Raw genomic sequence first — 18,818 nt, 5'->3', positions numbered from 1 at the left:
AAAGAATGTTTCTTGAAGGTGTTAAGTACTAGGATGGATGCTGAAGGACATTTGGCTTTGTGTCTTAGGAGGACAATTTTAAAACAACCATGTGGGTTCTTGTGTAAGGCCAGACCTTTGTATTCACACCATATTTCCTAACATGCGAAACAGGCTCCTAAAGCACTTTCCCCATGTCCATCTCCCTCCTGGGCGCTGTGGGTCATTTCTAGAAGCAATACCAGGCCTGGGGGCAGTGTGGTACCTAAGAGCTGTCACGTAGCACCACGTTCAGTTTCTCTGTCTCTGCACCTTTTAACATGTACTAAGGGCAGAAATATAACATTTTTAAGGTGCAGGAAACTAGCCCCTATGTTGCTTGTTGTAATGCCAATAGTAAGAACCCTAAATGAAACCAAAGTCTCAAATATTCCAATTCTCATCACCTAAGAAGTCAGAATCACCAGTCATCAGTGAAAAGAGGCTTGCTATTAAAGTGTGAATTCATGGCCTCGTGCCAGGAGAGGCCTGTAGTGTGGCGGTGAGGGTCCTGGGCTTGGAGGCTGGAAGGCCAGGGTTGAGTTCTGCTCTCTCACCAGCTGCGGGACCTTGGACAAGTTCTCTGCCTCTCCAGGACTCAGTTTCCTAATATGAAAAATGGGTGTGATAGTAGTGCAGCCTCATAGGGCTGTTGGGAGGATTACATGAGTCTTTGCAAGGCACTGAGCATGGAGCCTGGCGTGCAGTCAGGCCTGAACGACAGTATGAGGATGGGCAGATTTAATGCACTTTGTTGTCTGTGAGCTTGTCCAGAAGCAAAGTGCTGGCTGTGCTCATAGCTTTTTTTTTGGTTTTTTGTTTTTGTTAATCCTCATCTGAGGATATTTTTCCATTGATTTTTAGGGAGAGTGGAAGAGAGAGGGAAAGACAGAGAGAAACATCAATGTGAGAGAAATACATCAATTGGTTGCCTCCTGCACGAGCCCTGACCAGGGTCTGGGTTGGGGAAGAGCCTGCAACTGAGGTATGTGCCCTTGACTGGAATCGAACCCAGGACCCTTTGGTCCACAGGCTGACGCTCTATCCGCTGAGCCAAATCGGTTAGGGCCGTAGCATTTTATTACTAAGTCCTGGTAACTTTATGAGGAAGTGGATAAGTGATTGAGCAAGAAGATGACGCTGCTATCAGTGCTTCCTCTTTGTCCAAAGTAAAGCTTTAGACATCCCAACAATTCAGTGCATTGAATTGAAGGAATTTAGAAATGTCTGTAGGTTTTTGCTTTTTAAAAATATATTTATATTAATTTCAGAGAGGAAGGGAGAGGGAGAGAGAAATAGAAACATCAGTGATGAGAGAGAATCATTGATCGGCTGCCTCCTGCACAGCCCCTACTGGGGATCGAGCCCACAACCCAGTATGTGCCCTGACCGGGAATTGAACCATGACCTCCTGGTTCATAGGTCGACGCTCAACCACTGAGCCAAGTCAGCCGAGCTGTCTGTTAGTTTTTAAGTGTTGAGGTGTAGGCTCCAATTCTAAGGTATTTTTTTTAGTACTTTATTTTTAACTTCTGTGGCCTTTTGCATGGAAATCCTTACTTTGCTTTCAAGAAATTGGGACGATGAGAAGTAAATGTCCGGCTTAAGGGGGTGTGAATATCTTTGCAGACTGTTTTGTGGCCCCACCTGGCCAGTAGTGTAATGTTGCCTATGCTTCAGATCTGGAGACTGTTTTGTCAGATGGAATGAACTTTCAAGAAAGTTCTGTAACCAGGTGCCTCCTATTGGTGTGGGATCCGCAGTGGCTAGCCTCGGCCTCAGCCCCTTCATTAAGGGAATGTACATGGAACCTGTGCTAGCCCCTGAGTGTTTCTGCCTCTGAATTATTTTACTGTCTTTGAATAACCTTTTCAATGTTCTTGCAGTTATACTCCCTGCTCAGAGAGGATACACCTGGCTGTTACAGAAATGGCAGCATTATTTCCCAAAGTAAGTCACTTCCTACTTACTTGGTTCAGATCCTTTTAAAAAAACTGCAAGAAATTTCTTCATTACCTTGATAGCACATTATTCTTTTTGTGGCACAAAGAGTCTTACATCTGTAAACAGTCAGATACAGTATTGAAATATATTTGTTCTACATGAATACTGGTTTTAATAAGACAAGAATGTCTGAACCCAGTGCTAAAAAGCAAAGCATTAATAGAATAAAAACAAAGCATTAATAGAATAAAATTAATAAAATAAAATCTGGAATATTTCACCCAAGTGGAATAATAATACCTCAGAACAGCACATCCTACTAAAATGATACTGCACGCACTTTGACCTTTGAGTTAGAGCACTTGGGCATCTCACAGCCACCGGGGTGGCAACGCTTGCAGCGCTCTGAGCCCCCGTTGAAAGGTGCCTGACAAAACTGCTCTCACTGGGGAGCAGCTGAAGTTGTTTTCAGAAGAATGTTTGTTCCCCCTCTCTGATGTCCTCCCTGCACTTCATGGCCAACGGCTGTGTTTTCTGTTTAGAAACCCAAGTCTGACATGGTGAGGACTTCCCTTCGCTTACTGACATCCAGTGCCTACCGACTGCAGTCAGAATGCAAGAAGACCCTTCCCGGGGACTGCAGCCCGCCCACGGACATCCAGCTGGTCACACAGCAGGTCATCCAGTGTGCGTACGACATCGCCAAGGCCGCCAAACAGCTGGTCACCATCACCACCAAAGAGAACAACAACTGAGCAGCGGAGCTGGCCCCTCTGTTTCCTGGGCTTTTCACAGTCCCGTTACAAATGTAGATGTGGAACTCCCGATTTTTACCAGAAACAAACATTTAATGAAAGCTTAAAACTTTTTTGAAAAAGACTCAGTATTATTTTTGCATGTTTTCTAACAAATTTTCAATTATTAATTTAACCCACTTGCCTTACTTTGTGACTGTTTGCCAGTTTTTCTGCTATTCTGTTGTGCTGTCAGTGACTGTTGAGCTCATGATCATGGACATCCAAAAGCATAGCTTCATTGTTGCAAGTTCGTTACCATTTATCCAGCCCTTAAAACTCCCTGCCTATGGTTAAAACTCTAAGTGAGATGTTTTAGTAAAACATTTTCTTGAGAGAGTTGGGTAAAAAAAAAAAATCAACATTATCTGTTCCCTACCAAGCACTGTGCAATAAGTGAATTTTCTAACCTGTTGCAAATATCTCTTAAGTTTGGAGTATCTCCAAGCATGTATGAGGAGGACTTTGCCACTTTCTAAAAATAGTATAACGATCTCTCTTGGAAGGAAACAATGAATTGCTCCATTTCTTTGCACTGTGCTATCATGAGATGTTCTTTAATTTCTCTATCTTGATCTTCTCTCCATTTTACTATCATCCTGAAGTCCCCGTGGCATCAGATAAGCACTCATCCTCCACGTTGTGTGTCACTTGGCCACGTCCTGGTAGGGGCACCGCCGTGTTACCACACGTGGTCTGCTCTGCCTTATCACAGGAAACCAGACTTCCCTTCCTGCGGACAGCGGGGGGGAGCAGCGCCCCAGGCCATAGCTCCTCTGCACCCCCTCCCGTCAGTACCGTGAACACGGGAAGAGAAACCCTCTGCGCCCGGACCTTGTATGGCACCTCTCTCATCTGAAACTCGGTCACTCCTTTGACCACATAAAGCCTTCTCGCGACCTGCTTCGCATAGCTCGTCCCCTTTAAGGACTTCTTGTGAGGTAAGATGTATGCAGTCATCTGGGTTTATTTCTTTTTCACTATCGTGCTGGTTTTTAAAAATTGGACATCAGCTTTCAAGAATTCCTTAGAGAGCGTTCTGCTGACTAGCAGCTGCCCCAAAGCTATGTAAGAGCACAGGTGTGAGCTCTGGGACACATTGAGGTGTTTCCTCAGTAGCTGGAGAGACCTTTCTTGTTCTGAATGCCGAGCACATTCCTGTACCTGCTGACTGCAGCCGCTTTGTGTGGGGCCTCAGACCTGACCTAGACCAGAGGCCAGGCCGTGGTGAGGAAGAGGAATGGGGTGAGCCAGGTGCGGAGCGGGGCAGGGGCATCAGGGGGGCCAGGGCACACCCAGTGGCACAGCAGCCCCCAGCTCCACTCGGGCTGCCAGGTGGAAAAGTGGATCTGGGGTTGCCAGAGCATTTATTTCTCAAGAGACTCCAGGAATCTGGATGTTTTTGTGCCATCTCTCTGTTTATAAATGCTGGCGACTACTGCAGACATTTTCACAACACATGTGGGTGAGCTGTGGTCTCGAGGCCGCCGCGCACAGCCTCTGCCCTGGGGCCCTGCAAACTGGTGCGAGTCGGGCTTCCCTAGTCCCACCTGGGTTAGCCTCTGAGCCGTGCCCGTATGTGGCCACCCTTTCCTTGCTTTACCCATATATTCTGTCCCGTAGTGCTCCTTCACACGTGTGAAGAAGTCACAATTATCAAAGTTGCCTAAATACATGCTGAACAAGCCTGCACTGTCACAGAACTGTTTGATTCACAATCACCTTCATAGCTTGACCGTAAACTGTCATGAAAGGAGCACCTTGAGGGTGTTTGCTTGACTGAGTCACTGTGTGGACGCTCCTGCCGGCTTCACGTCACTGAGTAGCTTGGGGAAAGGGTCCAATCTCCAGAAGACTCGTCCACTTGCTGATGCGCACACCCTAAGTGCCACCCTAAGTGCCGTCGATGCTGAGGGATGCTCCTACCTGCAGCTCCAGCCCCGTCGGAAAGCCGCCTCTGCATGCTGCACACTCAGTGTCCCTCTTCTTTCCTGCCAACACCCGCCCTCCTACTGGGCGCATTGGGTCCTCAGGAAAGGCCCAGCACGCTCTTGAGTTGGTGGCCGTGGCCCCCGGAGGACAGGTTTCTGAATAATGAGTCGTCTACGATGGGCGCAGCGGTCTTTCCTCGGACACGAGGACCTGCGATGAAGGGCATTGCTTCTGCCCTAGAGGAAGTCCCGGAACGCGGAGCCCAGCGTTTTCAGTTGTAAGAACACCGCAGGGTTTGCTGTCGACCACAGCGCCAGAACTCCAGGAAGGAGTTCCAGGTGGCCAGACGCACGGTGCTAGGAGGGCCGCCAGCTTCCTTCTCCGCGCCACCCATTCCTCAGCCTCAGCCTCAGCGAGGCCCGCGTCGCAGGCTCTCTGTCCTGGGGCAGACCGCCCCGTGTCTGCACGACGCTCACCACTTTTTGCACATGGGTCCCACAGCCTTGCACTAATGTCTGTGTCCTAATGTCATGTTTTCCCTGTTCTCAACCCCCTCCCCCAGAGCCGGTCGGTCACAGGTGCCCTTTACACAACAGGCACTTGCTGAGGCGGCTCCACCCCCAGCTCCGGGAACTGAAGGCACCTCTGCCTCAATGCAAATGGTTCTTATTTGCCAAAGAGCAGTCGGGCAAATGCACACTCGGGAGCTGTCCGGGGCCTCGGGCCCTCTAGGCGGGGAGCCAGGAGCAAGGCAGCCTGGTGGTCCCCACAGCAGCTGCGCGCTCCCAGACATAGCATTTTCCTTCTCGTCCTGGTTGAAGGTCGCCCTTGTTTTTACGAAAGAAAAATGCTGCATAGGAATACTGAAATGCCTTTTATGGAAATGTGTTTTATCCATGTCACCCCTTCTTCTGCACTTACTTTTCATTTGTATTGTACATTCTATTCCTGTAATTATTGTACAACCCTTTAAGCGTTGTAAAATTGTTTTGGAATTTGTGCCTGCTAGTTACGCAATAAACAGGCTCTATATCTGTCTCTGTGGTAGTTGTATGTCTCCCGTCAATTAGTTGATGCTTCAGATACTCCCTCACACCCTCTGATGAGACAGCACTGAAGATGCTTCGCCCGGGCGCTCAGTGTACAGGACCGAGGCCCTTTTCATCCTCTGCACTGAGCAGAGCTTTGTTAGGGAAACCCGCATCAACCCTCTGATGAGACAGCACTGAAGATGCTTCGCCCGGCGCTCAGTTTACAGGACTGAGGCCCTTTTCATCCTCTGCATTGAGCAGAGCTTTGTTAGGGAAACCCGCATCGGGGCATCAGTTCCAGGTACCTTCTCACAATGTGCTCTCCCCCTAAGTTTGACTTTTAAATTCAGTGAGAGTTGGCCGCGCACAGGCGCCCTCACCTCCTCTTCCCAGGTGAGCTGGTCATGGGGCTCGTTTAGTCTAAGGCAGTGGTCGGCAAACTCATTCGTCAACAGAGCCCAATATCAACAGTACAACGATTGAAATTTCTTTTGAGAGCCAAATTTTTTAAACTTAAACTATATAGGTAGGTACATGGTTATTAACTTGATTAGGATACTCCTAAGGCTTAGGAAGAGCCACACTCAAGGGGCCAAAGAGCCACATGTGGCTCGCGAGCCGCAGTTTGCTGACCACAGGGACTCTAAGGCCTTCGGTCTCTCTAACTTTCAGAGCAAGGCCCCCTGTGCAGGCTCACCCAGGGGACTGAATAGTCACACCGGGTTCATCGGGGCCACCCTCCGTCCCCAGCAGTCGTCCTCTGGAGAGGCGACTTGGGCTCTTCTTCTCCCAGATGGAAGGGGTGCGGCGGGACCTGTCACCACAGGCGCCTTTCTGAGTGAGACGTGCAGGGAAGATGGAGTCCTCAGTGATCCAGCTTGTCTGAGGTCCTGAGCCAGCTGGTCAGGCCATCAGCGCCCACCCAGAAGCACCTCCGAGGGCAGGGCTTCCCAAACGAGCCGGCCCCGCCCCGGGAGGGCTCACTGAAACCCTCTAGCATCTCAGACCCAGCAGCTGTGGGGAGGGCCCGGGGGCTGCTGCTGCTGCGGGTCCTGACCGCTCAGAAGCACTGCTGTCCACCCTTCTCAGGGCCCTCCCCACTGGCAGCTCTGTGTTTCTGCTTTTAAGTAGGTTTTTACAATAATTCTAATGACAACATTTATCAACTACTTCCTCTGCGCCAGGCACTGTGCTGGGTTCTTGATGTGGACTAGCTCCTTTAGTCCTCACCACAACCCTGTGGGCAGCAGTGCCGCTGAGGAAACTTACAGTCCAGGTGCCGTCCCAGTGGGAAGAGGGGAGCATGTGGGTTACTGTGAGTCGTTTGTCTTGATTGGCCCCGGTGGGCTTCACGACCCCAGTGGAGTCTGTGACGAGGAGGCTCGGAGAACGTGGCCCCGTGGGGAGGGAGGCGTCTCTAGGTCCAAAGGGCAGTGGGTGACGTGAACACAGGGCTTCACTGGATACATGGGGCACAGTCTGCCTGTGGCCCTGGAGTGGAGGCTGTGCCATCCTTGAGCCCTGGGCACTGGGACCCCTACAGTGTTCGTTGAGTGACTAACTGGGCGGACTGCCCTCTGGCTCCCAAGCACCTTGAGCAGCGCTTTCCCATCCATGGGGCTGCGCGGGGGTGACCTCACCGCAGGGACAGTTCAGTGACCAACTGAGGATGACCCGCTGCCCAGCAGGCTGGCGTGCAAGGCTCTCCAGGAGCCCGTCCCTGTGGCCCAGACACCAGGCTGGAAGACTGAGTGGTCCCCACCTCGACCAGCCAGCCACCAAGCCGGATGCCAGGCCCCATGAGGTGTGTCAGACTCCGGCAAAGGCCAAAGTCACTCTGCAAAAGTGCCCAAAGAAACCCATTTGTGTCGTCAACCCAGAGGAGCAAGGCCTGTGTCACTGGTAAGCCAGATGCTCAGTTCCTCAGGAACTAGGTCAGCGGCAGGCGTGGCAGTGCACCCAGCAGGGGTGACCTCACACATGGGGAGTCCCCACAGCATCCTCTACCCTAAATCTTTCCACATAGAAACAGAGACTATATAACGCTTTAAGTTTTATGAAAAATACCTAAAAACCCAGATCCTGAAAAAATATTCATTATATCCACAATAAGTAGAAAAAGGTGCTTAAGAACAAAATCAATATGCATACACAAAATATATACCAGATACAGAGTGTAAGAAATAGTAAGACAGTGGAAGCTCTAAATTTGGAAACATATTTTTAAATAAATTTTTATTGATTTCAGAGAGGAAGAGGGATAGAAACATCAATGATGAGAGAATCATTGGCTGCCTCTTGCACGCCCCCTACTGGGGATCAAGCCCGCAATCCGGGCATGTGCCCTTGACTGGAATCGAACACAGGACTACCCATATCAATTCTGTACTAGAGCTCAGACAATACGACTGCTAATTCCCTGTGGAGAAGAGGCTCCGATGGAAATGAGAGGGGAGGCAACACCAATTTACCAGAAAAATGAGCATAACCTAGAATAAGTGAACAGTCCTAGAGAATATTCTGTCCAAACCTGCAGAGGTGGATGAAATAAGTAAAAATCTATCATTCTACACAACCACTTTGCAGCAATTAATAAAGCAACAGTAACAGCCTGGAAGCGATGCCGTCAAACCAACTTTATTTCACAATGAATGGACATCTGAAATGGGAATAAATGAGAGCCTGCATGCAAAGTGGTGTCAGGGGATCATATCCAAAGAAACTCAAGACAAAATGAGAAACAGACTAAGGATGTCGTTTGCAGCTTCATTTGTTTTTGTAGCACAATGGGAGTGAAAGGCGATGCAGCCCTTCCACTCAGGATTTTTAAATAAACTCTGGTTTTAATAACATGGAACAGTCATTAGCTATAATTTACTGATAGGGATTCTTGAACACAATATAATGAAAACTAAACTTGACCGAAAGATACGAAAAAAATGCAAGTCATAAAAATGTGCTGCCAGGAACTTCTTGCAGCTATTTGTGGAGATTAATCTAGAACTATGTCACACTGATGTCATGGGGAAGAGAAGTCTGTGGTTGAGTCTGATCTCATTTCCTCAGGTCAATGCCTCCCCTTCCTCTGGCACATAAACCCCAGGAGGCTGTACGTGCCCGAGACCTTCCTAAGACACCAAAGGTCCACAGTGTCACATCACAAGGCGAGCCATGCGAGCGATCGTGAGGCTCAGTGACACAGGTCACTCCCCTCCCACCACACACAGCGCACATTGGAAATTCCACCAAAACGCTTCCCAAAGACTCTTCTCGCCCCCGTTCCAGAAAGCACCCCTGGACCACACCAGACGGTCTCAGGGTTCACAGTTCTCTTCAGAAAACCGGACGGGACCCTTCTAGGACCACTACACTAATACCCCACACGCTTGTCTTCAATAGAACACATTTAAACTGCAATTTAAACATTGAGCCTTCCCTCAGATCTCTGGCTGGGGGCGTCATTGGAGGCTGACAATTAAGGGCGAGACAGCAGAACCTGGATCCTGCCGTGGACACAACTTGGAACTCCACCTGGACTTAGAGCCTTAGATCCCTCATGAACAGCACGGTCCGTGTGTGATCCTAGCCCCTTTCTTAACTCGGAAAGGAGGGAAGGCCTCCTGCCGGTGTTAGTCTGTCCAGCCCTTGATCCACTTAACCTGGACCTGCACAGGCTCGCTGAGCTATTGCCAGTGACCCCAACACTAGAACAGGACGTTGTCGCACCGTCTGCTGCTGCATATCAAAGGCCTTCGCACCTCAGCTCTGTGCTTCCAGTGGCAAGGAAGTCAGTTCCAAGCAATTCTGGGATGCCCATAAGGCTGAAAACAGAAAGAAAACCTGAAATTAGATCAGCATTCTCTGAAGCAATGGGATTAATCCACTTTAAGTAAAAGCTAGAAGCACAGTATAAACAGCTGTTGTCACTTACAGCCAAAGCAGCACTGACCCCACGCCACAGATGAGGCACTGGCTGGCTCGTTTTAAAGCACCAGCCCTGAGTACGTTTTCAGGTGTGCTCTGTGACACCCTGGCCCTGAGACTCTCACTGGCCATGGTCACGAAGTTTAAAACGCTGCCCCTGCACCTCAAGAGCCCAGCCGGTCCGGACATTAACGTTCTGTAGCAGGTGCAGTACCTGCTGATGGTTTCATCGGCTTCCAAGGAGCCGGCCTGCCTTGCAGCACTCAGAGCGCCTGGGTCCCTGACAAAGGAGGGGCAGCAGCCACGGCCTGCTGGCCTCAGCGAGCTCCCTCAGAGCAGGGGTCACTCAGTACTGGAGTGGCAGGGAAAGGGGGAGGAGAGGAGGGGAGGACCGACGAGGGGGCGGGGGCACTGACATCCTGGAGTGGCAGGGAAAGGGGGAGGGGAGGGGAGGACCGATGAGGCGGAGGGGTTCTGACGTCTGTGTAGTTAGGGCCCAGAACCACAGCCTTCTCCTCTCACCAGCTGTGGCCAACACTCTCCCAAGATTGCTATTTGTCCCCAAACAGGGTCCCAGGACACAGCTTAGCAGTCGGGACCTCCCTCCTTGGGCTGCAGCAACAGGAGCCAAAGCAAAATCACCTCCAGGGCTGTCTGAGGCCCCACCAAAGACCAAAACAGACCCCGTCAAGGTGACCTACCGTAGCGAAAAGGAAACATACAAGAGGAGAGCAAGGAAGTCTCCCAGCTGCTGGGAAGCAGAGCCGGGCACAGCGTGTGCACAGGCCTGGAGAGCAGGGGCCAGGCCGAGGGGCTTGGCAGTGGTGGCCCGTCCCCTGCAGGCTCCCTACCTTGGGCTGGTATCCCTGCTTGGCCATCATCTTTGCCTCCTGCTGCAGCAGGGCATTGGTGAGCTGCTCTGCCTGCCTCGCCTCCTCCTCTTCCTCTGCCTCCTGCTGGTCTGCTTCCCAGGCCTGCAGCTGGCGCTCTGCCACCTGGACACAAAGAGTAAGTCACCGGAGACCAGGCCCGCGGGGCAGAGCCCTGCCTCCGATCAGGAGGGAAGCTGTGGACCTACCCCCGCTGGAGAGTCAGAGCAGGAAAGAGGGAGGGACGTGCCGACAGCGGGCAGGGCATGTGGTGCGGAAGCGTCATGTACGTGGTAGTGCGCGCCTTGTAGGAAGCTCTGGACGCGGCCACGTCCTCTTTGGGAGATTATTTTGTTACCTTTTAGGTACTGAACTGAATGGAGGCTTGTGGCCCAGTGAGCAACGTGTTTGCAGATGGGACAGGAATGAGACGGGGGCAGGAATGACAGACTCGCTCCACAGGCGGGGAACCTAGTGGAGCGTGAGCTGCAGTCAGCAGGAGAGACATGAATGTGGGCTTCTTAGGGGAGTGCCGGGCGGCGGGAATCAGCCGAGGGCCTGAATCCTGTGCCACCACCATGCAGGGTCCACCATGCAGGGCCACGCAGGCCCTGTGGCCGCACCGCTCATCCCCTCGCTGAGGCTGCTCCCCCCGTGAGGGGCCCACCTGGGCTTCCAGCTCCTGTTTCCTGGCTGATTTCAGTTCCTCACTCTCCTCTTTCTCTCGACGGGCTGACTCTCTTGCCTCCTCCAGGTTCTGAATGAGTTGCTCCCTGTGTCTTAGGGATTCCTCTTGCGCCCGCCGGTTTTGTTCAATCTTTTCTTGTATTTGCTGTTGTCTCCCTGTCAGGACCTGGCCTCCGCAGAAAGGAAAGGGAGGTTTGGGGTTGCCTCTTAGCAGACACCTGTTCTGCAAGCTGTGGGCAGCTGGCTGCACCTGTGCCGAGACCCAGCCTGAGCCTAAACTCGCCAGACGAAGCCAAGCCCAGACGAGAACCGATCCAAGTTTCCCCTTTAAACCACGTTAAGGTAACTCCGCACAGGGAAACGAAGACTTTCCCCCAAAAGATTTCCTTTTAGCTGCTGTGTGTCTTATACACATTATTTAAATGCTGGCAAATAAAACACATTCTCTAGTCCACTTTTGGTTACGAACCCACAAAAAACAATTCGAGGTACGGACAAGCGTCACACACGAAGATGTTTACTGCAGTGTTTCCAATAATGGCTCAAAATTAGACAGAGAATGGAAACTCACCAAAGGGGACGGAAAAACAAACCACGGTGTGCCCACGTGGTGATATACTATGCAGCCATCAAAATGATATTTACAGCCCTAGCCGGGTTGGCTCAGTGGATAGAGCATCAACCTGCAGACTGAAGGGTCCCGGGTTCGATTCTGGTCAAGGGCACATGCCTGGGTTTCGGGCTTGATCCCCAATACGGGGTGTGCAGGAGGCAGCCAATCAATGATTCTCTCTCATCATTGATGTTTCTAGCTCTCTCTCCTTCCCTCCCTCTTCCTTCCTATCTGAAACCAATAAAAAAATATGTTAAAAAAACAATTAAAATTGAAAAATGATATTTACAAAGAAGATGTAATAGCATGTAAGAATGCTTGAAATCAGATCACACAGCATAAGAAGAGACATGTAGGTAAACATGTTGTTTAGAGACGGAGTGTGGAAGGAAGCAGGGACAGTGGCGATGTAGACGGCAGGGGTCTGGGTGATTTTCTGTACTGAAGTATTTCTAACAAGCGTTTATTACATTCTTTAATGGCCAGAGAGGACTCTGTCCCCAAAATATCTGGCAGGCTCAGTCCCTAATTCCCACACCAGCCCGGCACCGCCAGCCACACCCTCACAGCGGGATTACCTCGGCCATCAGCCTGTCCCGTGCGCTCCTCTCGCGGGCCCACTCGGCCTCTCTCTTTTCCCACATCTCCTTGGCTTCCTCCCTGGGGAAACACAAGACGATGGCAGCAGCTCCTCACCCCCACCGATGGCAGACGGACAAGCAGGGCTCCGAGGCCTCAGGTGGCACATCTGTGGGCCAGCCTCAAATAAACCTCTCCTCACGCACTTTAACAGTGAAGGACGTTCACACAGTGTCCCTACCAGCAAGACCTCGAAGTGACTTTTTTTTAATGCTCCACCTCTTTCTAAAAGGCACTCTGATGACTTGCACCTGGGCCACTTCAACACTGAAGCGAATGAAGCTGCCGGTGCCTGAGCTGTGGCCGCGCTCCTGGGGTCCCGGCCGGCTCGCCCTGGGGCCTGGTGCAAACGAGGGACTTCCTCGCGTTTCCAGGGCCCGAGGACGTGCACTGGGCTGGGCATCTGGCACACACATGCTCAAGAAATGCTGCCTGTTGTTTGTTTCAATCTACTGGGCTCACTTTTAGGACCCAGACCCATTTGTACAGCCCCAGCAGGCACGCACCATCTCCAGCATGAGGACCATTTCCTTTCAAATTCTAAGACTTCAGATGAACAGGTCCTTACTTTAAACCCTAAGGATCTTCATCGTGACCTAAAGGAAACACCCTCACAAGCCAGGTCCTAACAAAGACGCTCCTCATGAGCGACGGATAGTACCCAGGACGGGCGTTTCAGGAACAGACCCCCGTGGAGACCTGCTGGGACCCCAGGGACAGAGAGGCGGGGTGCGCGCCCACAGCTGCCCTCACCTCAGCAGCATCTGCAGCTCCGCCTCCTGCTCCCGCTCCCGCTGCAGCTGCTCCTCCAGGACCTGCTGCATCCACGCCACGTCCGCCCGGGCCTGCTCCCGCCGCGCCGAGTGCTCCCGCTGGGCCTCCTCCTCCTCCTCCAGGAGGGCCTGCAGGATGCGCTTGTCCGCCTCCTGGAGGGAGGAGGGGGAAGGAGGAGGAAGCACTGCTGCCGGATGCTCTCCACGTGGAGGCAGAAGAGGTTGGGATGGTTGAAAGGACACCGCAGAGGGCAGAGGCCCGGGAGCTGTTCTCTGCCTCAAGGGCGAGCCCTCTGCCGCCACCCGCAGGTCCCTGCCCTCAGACACATCTGCTAGCTCAGCCTTTGCGGACACAGTTTGACAGCAATCCCACTTCTAAGAACAGACTCCAGACGCACACATGCCGAGGTTTATGCACAAAAGTTCACTGCCGCCGTCACGTAAGAGGGGAAAGCCGGAAACAACGCAAACACCCCGGGTAGGGCCAGCTGTTAGGTACATCGCACCGCGGACGGGTGTGAAGGAACGAGGAATCCGGGGGCCTGGAGCCGGGAAAGGCGCCTCGGGGGGAAGCCGGAGGGCGCTGCCCCTGAGGGCGCTGCCAGGGAGGAGGAGGACACGCAGGCAGGGTGGGGACACGCAGGCAGGGTGGGAGCACACGCCCGTCCCTCGCAGGGGACAGGACACTGAGCAGCTAGGAAACAGAACAAGCTCAACCTAAGTAGACGGATCCCAAAGTGGGAGCGTTACCCTCAGGTAAACAGCCAAGGAGCGCGGCTTCAGGTGCGTTTTTTAGAAACCACTACTTCCCTACGTGTGCTGGTGTGTAAATATACCCACAGGGCACGTGCCAAGCAGAGCCCGCTGGGGAGGGCGGAGACGGCAGGGCTGGGCCGGGTCTCACTCTGCGTTTTACTTCTCACTGAGCAATGGAAACATGGCTCTCAGAGGTGAGAGGAACGCCAGGCTGTCTCTCCAGACTCACCAGCTCCTCCTGGATCTGCTGTGCGCGTCTGTTGAGTTGCACGTTATACTGATGTCTCAAAAAACGTCTAAAAAGGAAGAAGATATTGGTTCCCTTCATCAATGTCTTATCAAGAATTAGACAGAAGTTAGACAGCTACTCACTACAGGGTGCACCCTTCCTGTTTCAGGGACACCAAGAGAGAAAGAGAGAGAGAGAGAGAGAGAGAGAGGCTCTGAGGGCGGAGCCCCTCCACGCACCCCAGCTCCGCCTTCTGCCGGAGGGCTGCCATCTGCTTCCTCTCTTCCGCCAGCCGCTCCAGCTCCCACCTTTGCTTCAGCAGGTTCTCCCGCTCCTTCTTCAGTTTGGTGGCCTGTGGTTACAACGACAGCAACCCCAGGAACGTCAGGAGACTCAGCTCCCTTCACCCTCATCTCCGTTCCCAGCAGACTGGGCAACAGGCTGGCCTGCCGCCTGGCGATCGTGCCCCTCCCACCGCTGAGCCCTTTGCTGCAGCTTAGCTCACTCATTCACCCAACTCAGATGGGCCAATTCTTACAAGAGCCGTTGCCAACCCTGTGGACAAGGAGCCCCTGGTCTGTGCTCCCCGGGACCCTGTACTGCCCACGCCTCACTGTGGCTCACCATCTGCCCCTCCACCCAACACGCCCCCGCCGTGAGGGCCAGGTCTGTGGGGCTTGCTCACGGCTGTATCTCTAGCACCCAGCCCAGCTTGGCACCCAGAATAAGTTGTGAGCGCCAAGACCTAGTTCTCCATTCATTCAGGCCTGGGACGGGGGGCTTCCCTCCTCTGAGTGGGAAGGTCCCACCCGCTCAGGGAACCTGCACATCTTTCTCAAAACAGCCTTCAGACCAAAGACCCTCAGGGTTTGTGCCTTGAGTCCAAAGCCTGCTAGCCAGGGGGAGCCATGTGCTGGAACGTCAGACTACTAGTAAGTCAGGTTCACTTAGTGCTGGGGACACCGAGTTCTACGAAGGCTCTCAGGCAGCGGAGAGGAAGGTGCCATCTCCACACGGCTGACATTCTAGGATGTGGCACAGCACGACGCCGGAGCAGGGAAAACCGCAGATGCTAGCCGCGTTGCTGCATTTCTGAGAATCACCTCCCCAGGATGCTCTCTTCACAGCAGCCATGAAATGCCCATTTGTAACAAGCAGCTGAGAGGAGGCCCCGTGGGCGCGGCCGTGCCCTCACCTCCATCTCCTGCACCTTCAGCTCCTCCATCTGCTGCAGCAGCGCCTCCGCCTGGAGTTTATCCTCCAACTGCCTCCTCTCCTCTTCTGCTTTCATCCGTCCTAGCGCTTCCCTGCGGGCCGTCTCATATTCATTTTCATACCGTTTGTTCTCTTCCTCCTCCCCGGCTTCTTGCTACGTGGGGCCAAGTGAATCGAGATCAGTCTCCGTAGCACGCAGCCAGCAAAGACCCAGCCCCTGAGCGTGCAGCTGGCCGCAGGCCGGGTTCCTCACCCCACGCGCCCCCACCTGAGCGGCCACTCACAGCTGAGTGACCCTGCGCTCGTGCTCACGGGAACCGTGGACTGACTCCCGCTTCCGAGAGACGAGGCTGGGGAGCACGCGGCGCAGTGCGGGCACCGCGGCAGGGGCTCCACAAACACCCTAAGACATGGAGAGTCTCCACTATCGCCCGTGGGACGTTTCCCGAGTCCTAGCCCACACCTGCTTTTTTTCTTCTTTCTGTGTTTCCCAAGAGTTTATCACGTGCTTCTTGTGAAGGTCCGACTCAATCTGAGGATAAGAAGGAGATGATTAATTTCCTCTCGGGGTCACCCAGCAGACGTTCCCTGGGAGCACGGGGCCTGCACTGAAACGTGACCGTGACTTCCTTTGTGAGGACGCAAGCCTGGCCCAGGTGTCTGGGGAGGGAGCACAGGATGACCCCAAAGCAGGTCAACTGGAAAACCAGTGGTTGAGCGTCGACCTGTGAACCAGGAGGTCACGGTTTATTCCTGGTCGGGGCACATGCCCAGGTTGCGGGCTCGACCCCCGAGTGGGGCGTGCAGGAGGCAGCTGATGAATGACTCTCTCTCATCATTGATGTTTCTATCTCTCTCTCCCTTTCTCTCTGAAATCAATAAAAAATATTTTTTTAAAAAAAAAAAAGAAAGAAAACCAAAGGGCCCGGGTTCTAAGCCAATTTCAAGAGTTGGAACAAAGTAACAGCAACTTTCCTCCCAGTTCCCTGGGGTTCAGCAGGAGCAGGCCAGCAGACACTGAAATGGAAACACCCTCTCAAAGGGCCCCTGCTTGGTCTAAAGCCCCGGGCTCGGGGCAGCAGGAGCGGGTGAGGGCCCAGCGCAGCCCCGGCTCCCGCGCCTCTGACAGCCGCAGTTGTGGATGCACGTGGCCAGCTCCAGCAGAGCAACACGTCTGCGTGGTTAGTAAGAGAGTCGTGTTTAAAGGGTCTTTTGGATCAGAAAATGAACTGCATACAGTACTCTGTCCAAAAGCGTTATGTGGGAAATTGTTCATAAAAATTTAAATTTTCTTTCTCAACTTACAAACATGGACATTTGCAACTAAATGTTCTGAATAAGCTTTTCGGAGCAAGTGGCTTTGGAGGACCCACGAAGCAGGTGCCTCAATCCAGAACGTCCTCTCTTCCTCCCTGCACCAGCAAGTTAGCACCCGCGTCCTTCCAACGCCTCCTCCAGCGGCTCCGCTGGGACGCCTGTCTGAGCTCCACTGAGCTGGGGCACTGCCCTGAGGCCCGCACCCTGCACCCTGCACCGTAACGAGCTGCCCACTGGCTCCCCCAGGAAGAGTGGGGGGCCGCCTGTCGCTGCACAGGTGGACATCACACCAGATGGGCAATGACAGTGGTTCAATCACCAAGGAACCAGGTCTGCTGGTGCTCCTCTCAGGGCTGGAGTGCTCCCTCCTGCCTCCACCCAGCGCCAGATGCAGTCTAAAACCAGCCGGGACACGCGATGTCACCCACTTAGGGTGCCCCGGTTCTCACCTCTCGAAGTGTGGGGTTGTTCTTCCTCCAGTGTTCATACAGAAGCTGCTCAGCCATCTGCCAAGAAAACACAGAGGGAAGCCTGGTGTGGCTTTTCAGATCCATGCACGTTTCGGATAACCCACCCGGGAGCCAGCTGTCACTGCACCGCCCTCAGACCCCCTGCCTGGCACCCATGGCTCCGGGAGCCAGACCTCCGAGCCAAACCAGACAGCGCTGACAAATGCCTCTTGCGGCGGTGACGGAAGGCGCCAGACCCGATGGTACGTGTGGGTCCTAGACGCTGCAGGTCTGCTTCCCATGACACAGCAGCTAAAACCCAGCCCGGCTCACCTGCCACTCATCTACGTTGGAAGAGAAAATACACCAGTCCCAGGCCTCGTGGGGCCACAGAACTGGAATAAAGAAAAAGAACTAAGATGGGATGATTCCAAGGGCCACGGAGAACAAAGACGACTCATGCAAAACACCCAAGTGGAAAACAACTGCGAGGAAGCACTTTCCTGCTGGCTCTGAAGTCACGGCCATCGCACCCGTGCCGAGCGGCCAGGGGTGACCCGCGTGCGCATCCCTGACCGGCTGGGGATGCTGCCAAGGGCGTGAGAACGTACCAGCTTCCTTTGCTCTTCCCGGGCTGACTTGAGAGTCCTGTGCTGCTCCCGAATTCTGTTTTCCCTCAAGTTCATGCTCAGCCTCAGCTCCTCCAGTTCTCTGGCCAGCAGGTCCTGCTCCTCTAGCAGCAACTGCTGGAGTCTCTCCCGCCTGGCCGCCAGCTGCCTCCTCTTCTCCTCCTTCATCTTCTCGCGCTGATAGGCGTGCATGCTGGGTGAGAAGGAGCCACCGGAGTCAGCCCTGTGGGCCACGGCGACCTGGATAAAGAGGCTGAGGTGCGCATAACAGGGTGGCATGGAGCTCACAGAACACTATGCAGAACAGGACCCTGTACTTGCAATAAGAAAATGTGTAATACGCTTACATGTGCACATGGTAACAGTACTACCGAATATTACTTGAGCAGTTACCATGCACCAGATAAAAACACGCTGGTTCATCACATACATCCTACAGAGCTTCAGCCCCACTTCACTGACGAGGAAACGGAGGCTCACTCAGGCAGCAAGACACAGCCAGGATTTCTATCTAGGCCTGTCGGACTCTGAGACCTCTGCTTTTAACTTCCATATTTTTACATATCTCTCTATATAAAAGCCTAAGCGACTGTCTGACCGTTCACCTATGACGCACAATGACCACCAGGGGGCAGATGCTCCAACCAGTAGAGGAGGGAGCCTGATTCCGCACGGAATCAGCCATGGGTAGGTTGCTGCTGGGGCACTGTCGGCCCTGGATCTGCTTCACCTGCACCAGGACCCAGAGAGGAGGGCTCCCCGCAGGCCAGGCCGAGGGACCCCCCCCACAGTGCACGAATCCGTGCACCGGGCCTCTAGTATTTTTATACAAATAAGGTGCATGTGTGTGTATACATTTACACACAAACACAAATGGGAAAAAGTATGGGAGGATATGCAATCAGGCTGGGGACGTGGGGCTACAAGGTGACTTCCAGATTCTACATAAATTTCTTTTCCTTTTTTAAAAATGTCTATACATTTCTTTTTAAAATATAT

General features: G+C 53.0%; 2 protein-coding genes across 5 annotated transcripts in view; one reads left to right on the top strand and one right to left on the bottom strand.

Annotated features, from left to right (window-relative positions):
• The window catches only part of GIT2 (G protein-coupled receptor kinase interacting ArfGAP 2), a 50,259-nt gene extending 44,533 nt beyond the window's left edge, over positions 1-5,726 (top strand). The window contains exons 21-22 of the mRNA XM_005863798.2: positions 1,905-1,968; positions 2,505-5,726. Of these exons, the coding sequence (XP_005863860.1) occupies positions 1,905-1,968; positions 2,505-2,717 (277 nt within the window). The 3' untranslated portion in view covers positions 2,718-5,726. The remainder of the gene's footprint in view (positions 1-1,904; positions 1,969-2,504) is intronic.
• Positions 5,727-8,335: 2,609 nt separating this feature from the next.
• TCHP (trichoplein, keratin filament binding) overlaps positions 8,336-18,818 on the bottom strand; it is an 11,533-nt gene continuing 1,050 nt past the window's right edge. For 2 of the 4 annotated variants that reach the window (XM_014537667.1, XM_014537668.1), the window contains exons 2-13: positions 17,802-18,012; positions 17,524-17,585; positions 17,191-17,247; positions 15,888-15,956; positions 15,405-15,578; positions 14,449-14,561; positions 14,210-14,276; positions 13,205-13,377; positions 12,391-12,472; positions 11,180-11,365; positions 10,495-10,638; positions 8,336-9,540 (exon numbers count right to left, since the gene is read on the bottom strand). In XM_014537667.1, coding sequence (XP_014393153.1) covers positions 9,508-9,540; positions 10,495-10,638; positions 11,180-11,365; positions 12,391-12,472; positions 13,205-13,377; positions 14,210-14,276; positions 14,449-14,561; positions 15,405-15,578; positions 15,888-15,956; positions 17,191-17,247; positions 17,524-17,585; positions 17,802-18,012 — 1,371 coding nt within the window. In that variant the 3' untranslated portion in view covers positions 8,336-9,507. The remainder of the gene's footprint in view (positions 9,541-10,494; positions 10,639-11,179; positions 11,366-12,390; positions 12,473-13,204; positions 13,378-14,209; positions 14,277-14,448; positions 14,562-15,404; positions 15,579-15,887; positions 15,957-17,190; positions 17,248-17,523; positions 17,586-17,801; positions 18,013-18,818) is intronic. The other 2 variants (XM_005863749.2, XM_005863750.2) reach the window with 1 other exon arrangement.

The sequence above is a fragment of the Myotis brandtii genome, unplaced genomic scaffold (assembly GCF_000412655.1).
Source record: "Myotis brandtii unplaced genomic scaffold, ASM41265v1 scaffold181, whole genome shotgun sequence".
In the NCBI taxonomy this organism is placed as follows: domain Eukaryota; kingdom Metazoa; phylum Chordata; class Mammalia; order Chiroptera; family Vespertilionidae; genus Myotis; species Myotis brandtii.
This window is presented reverse-complemented; position numbering and strand designations above follow the sequence as displayed.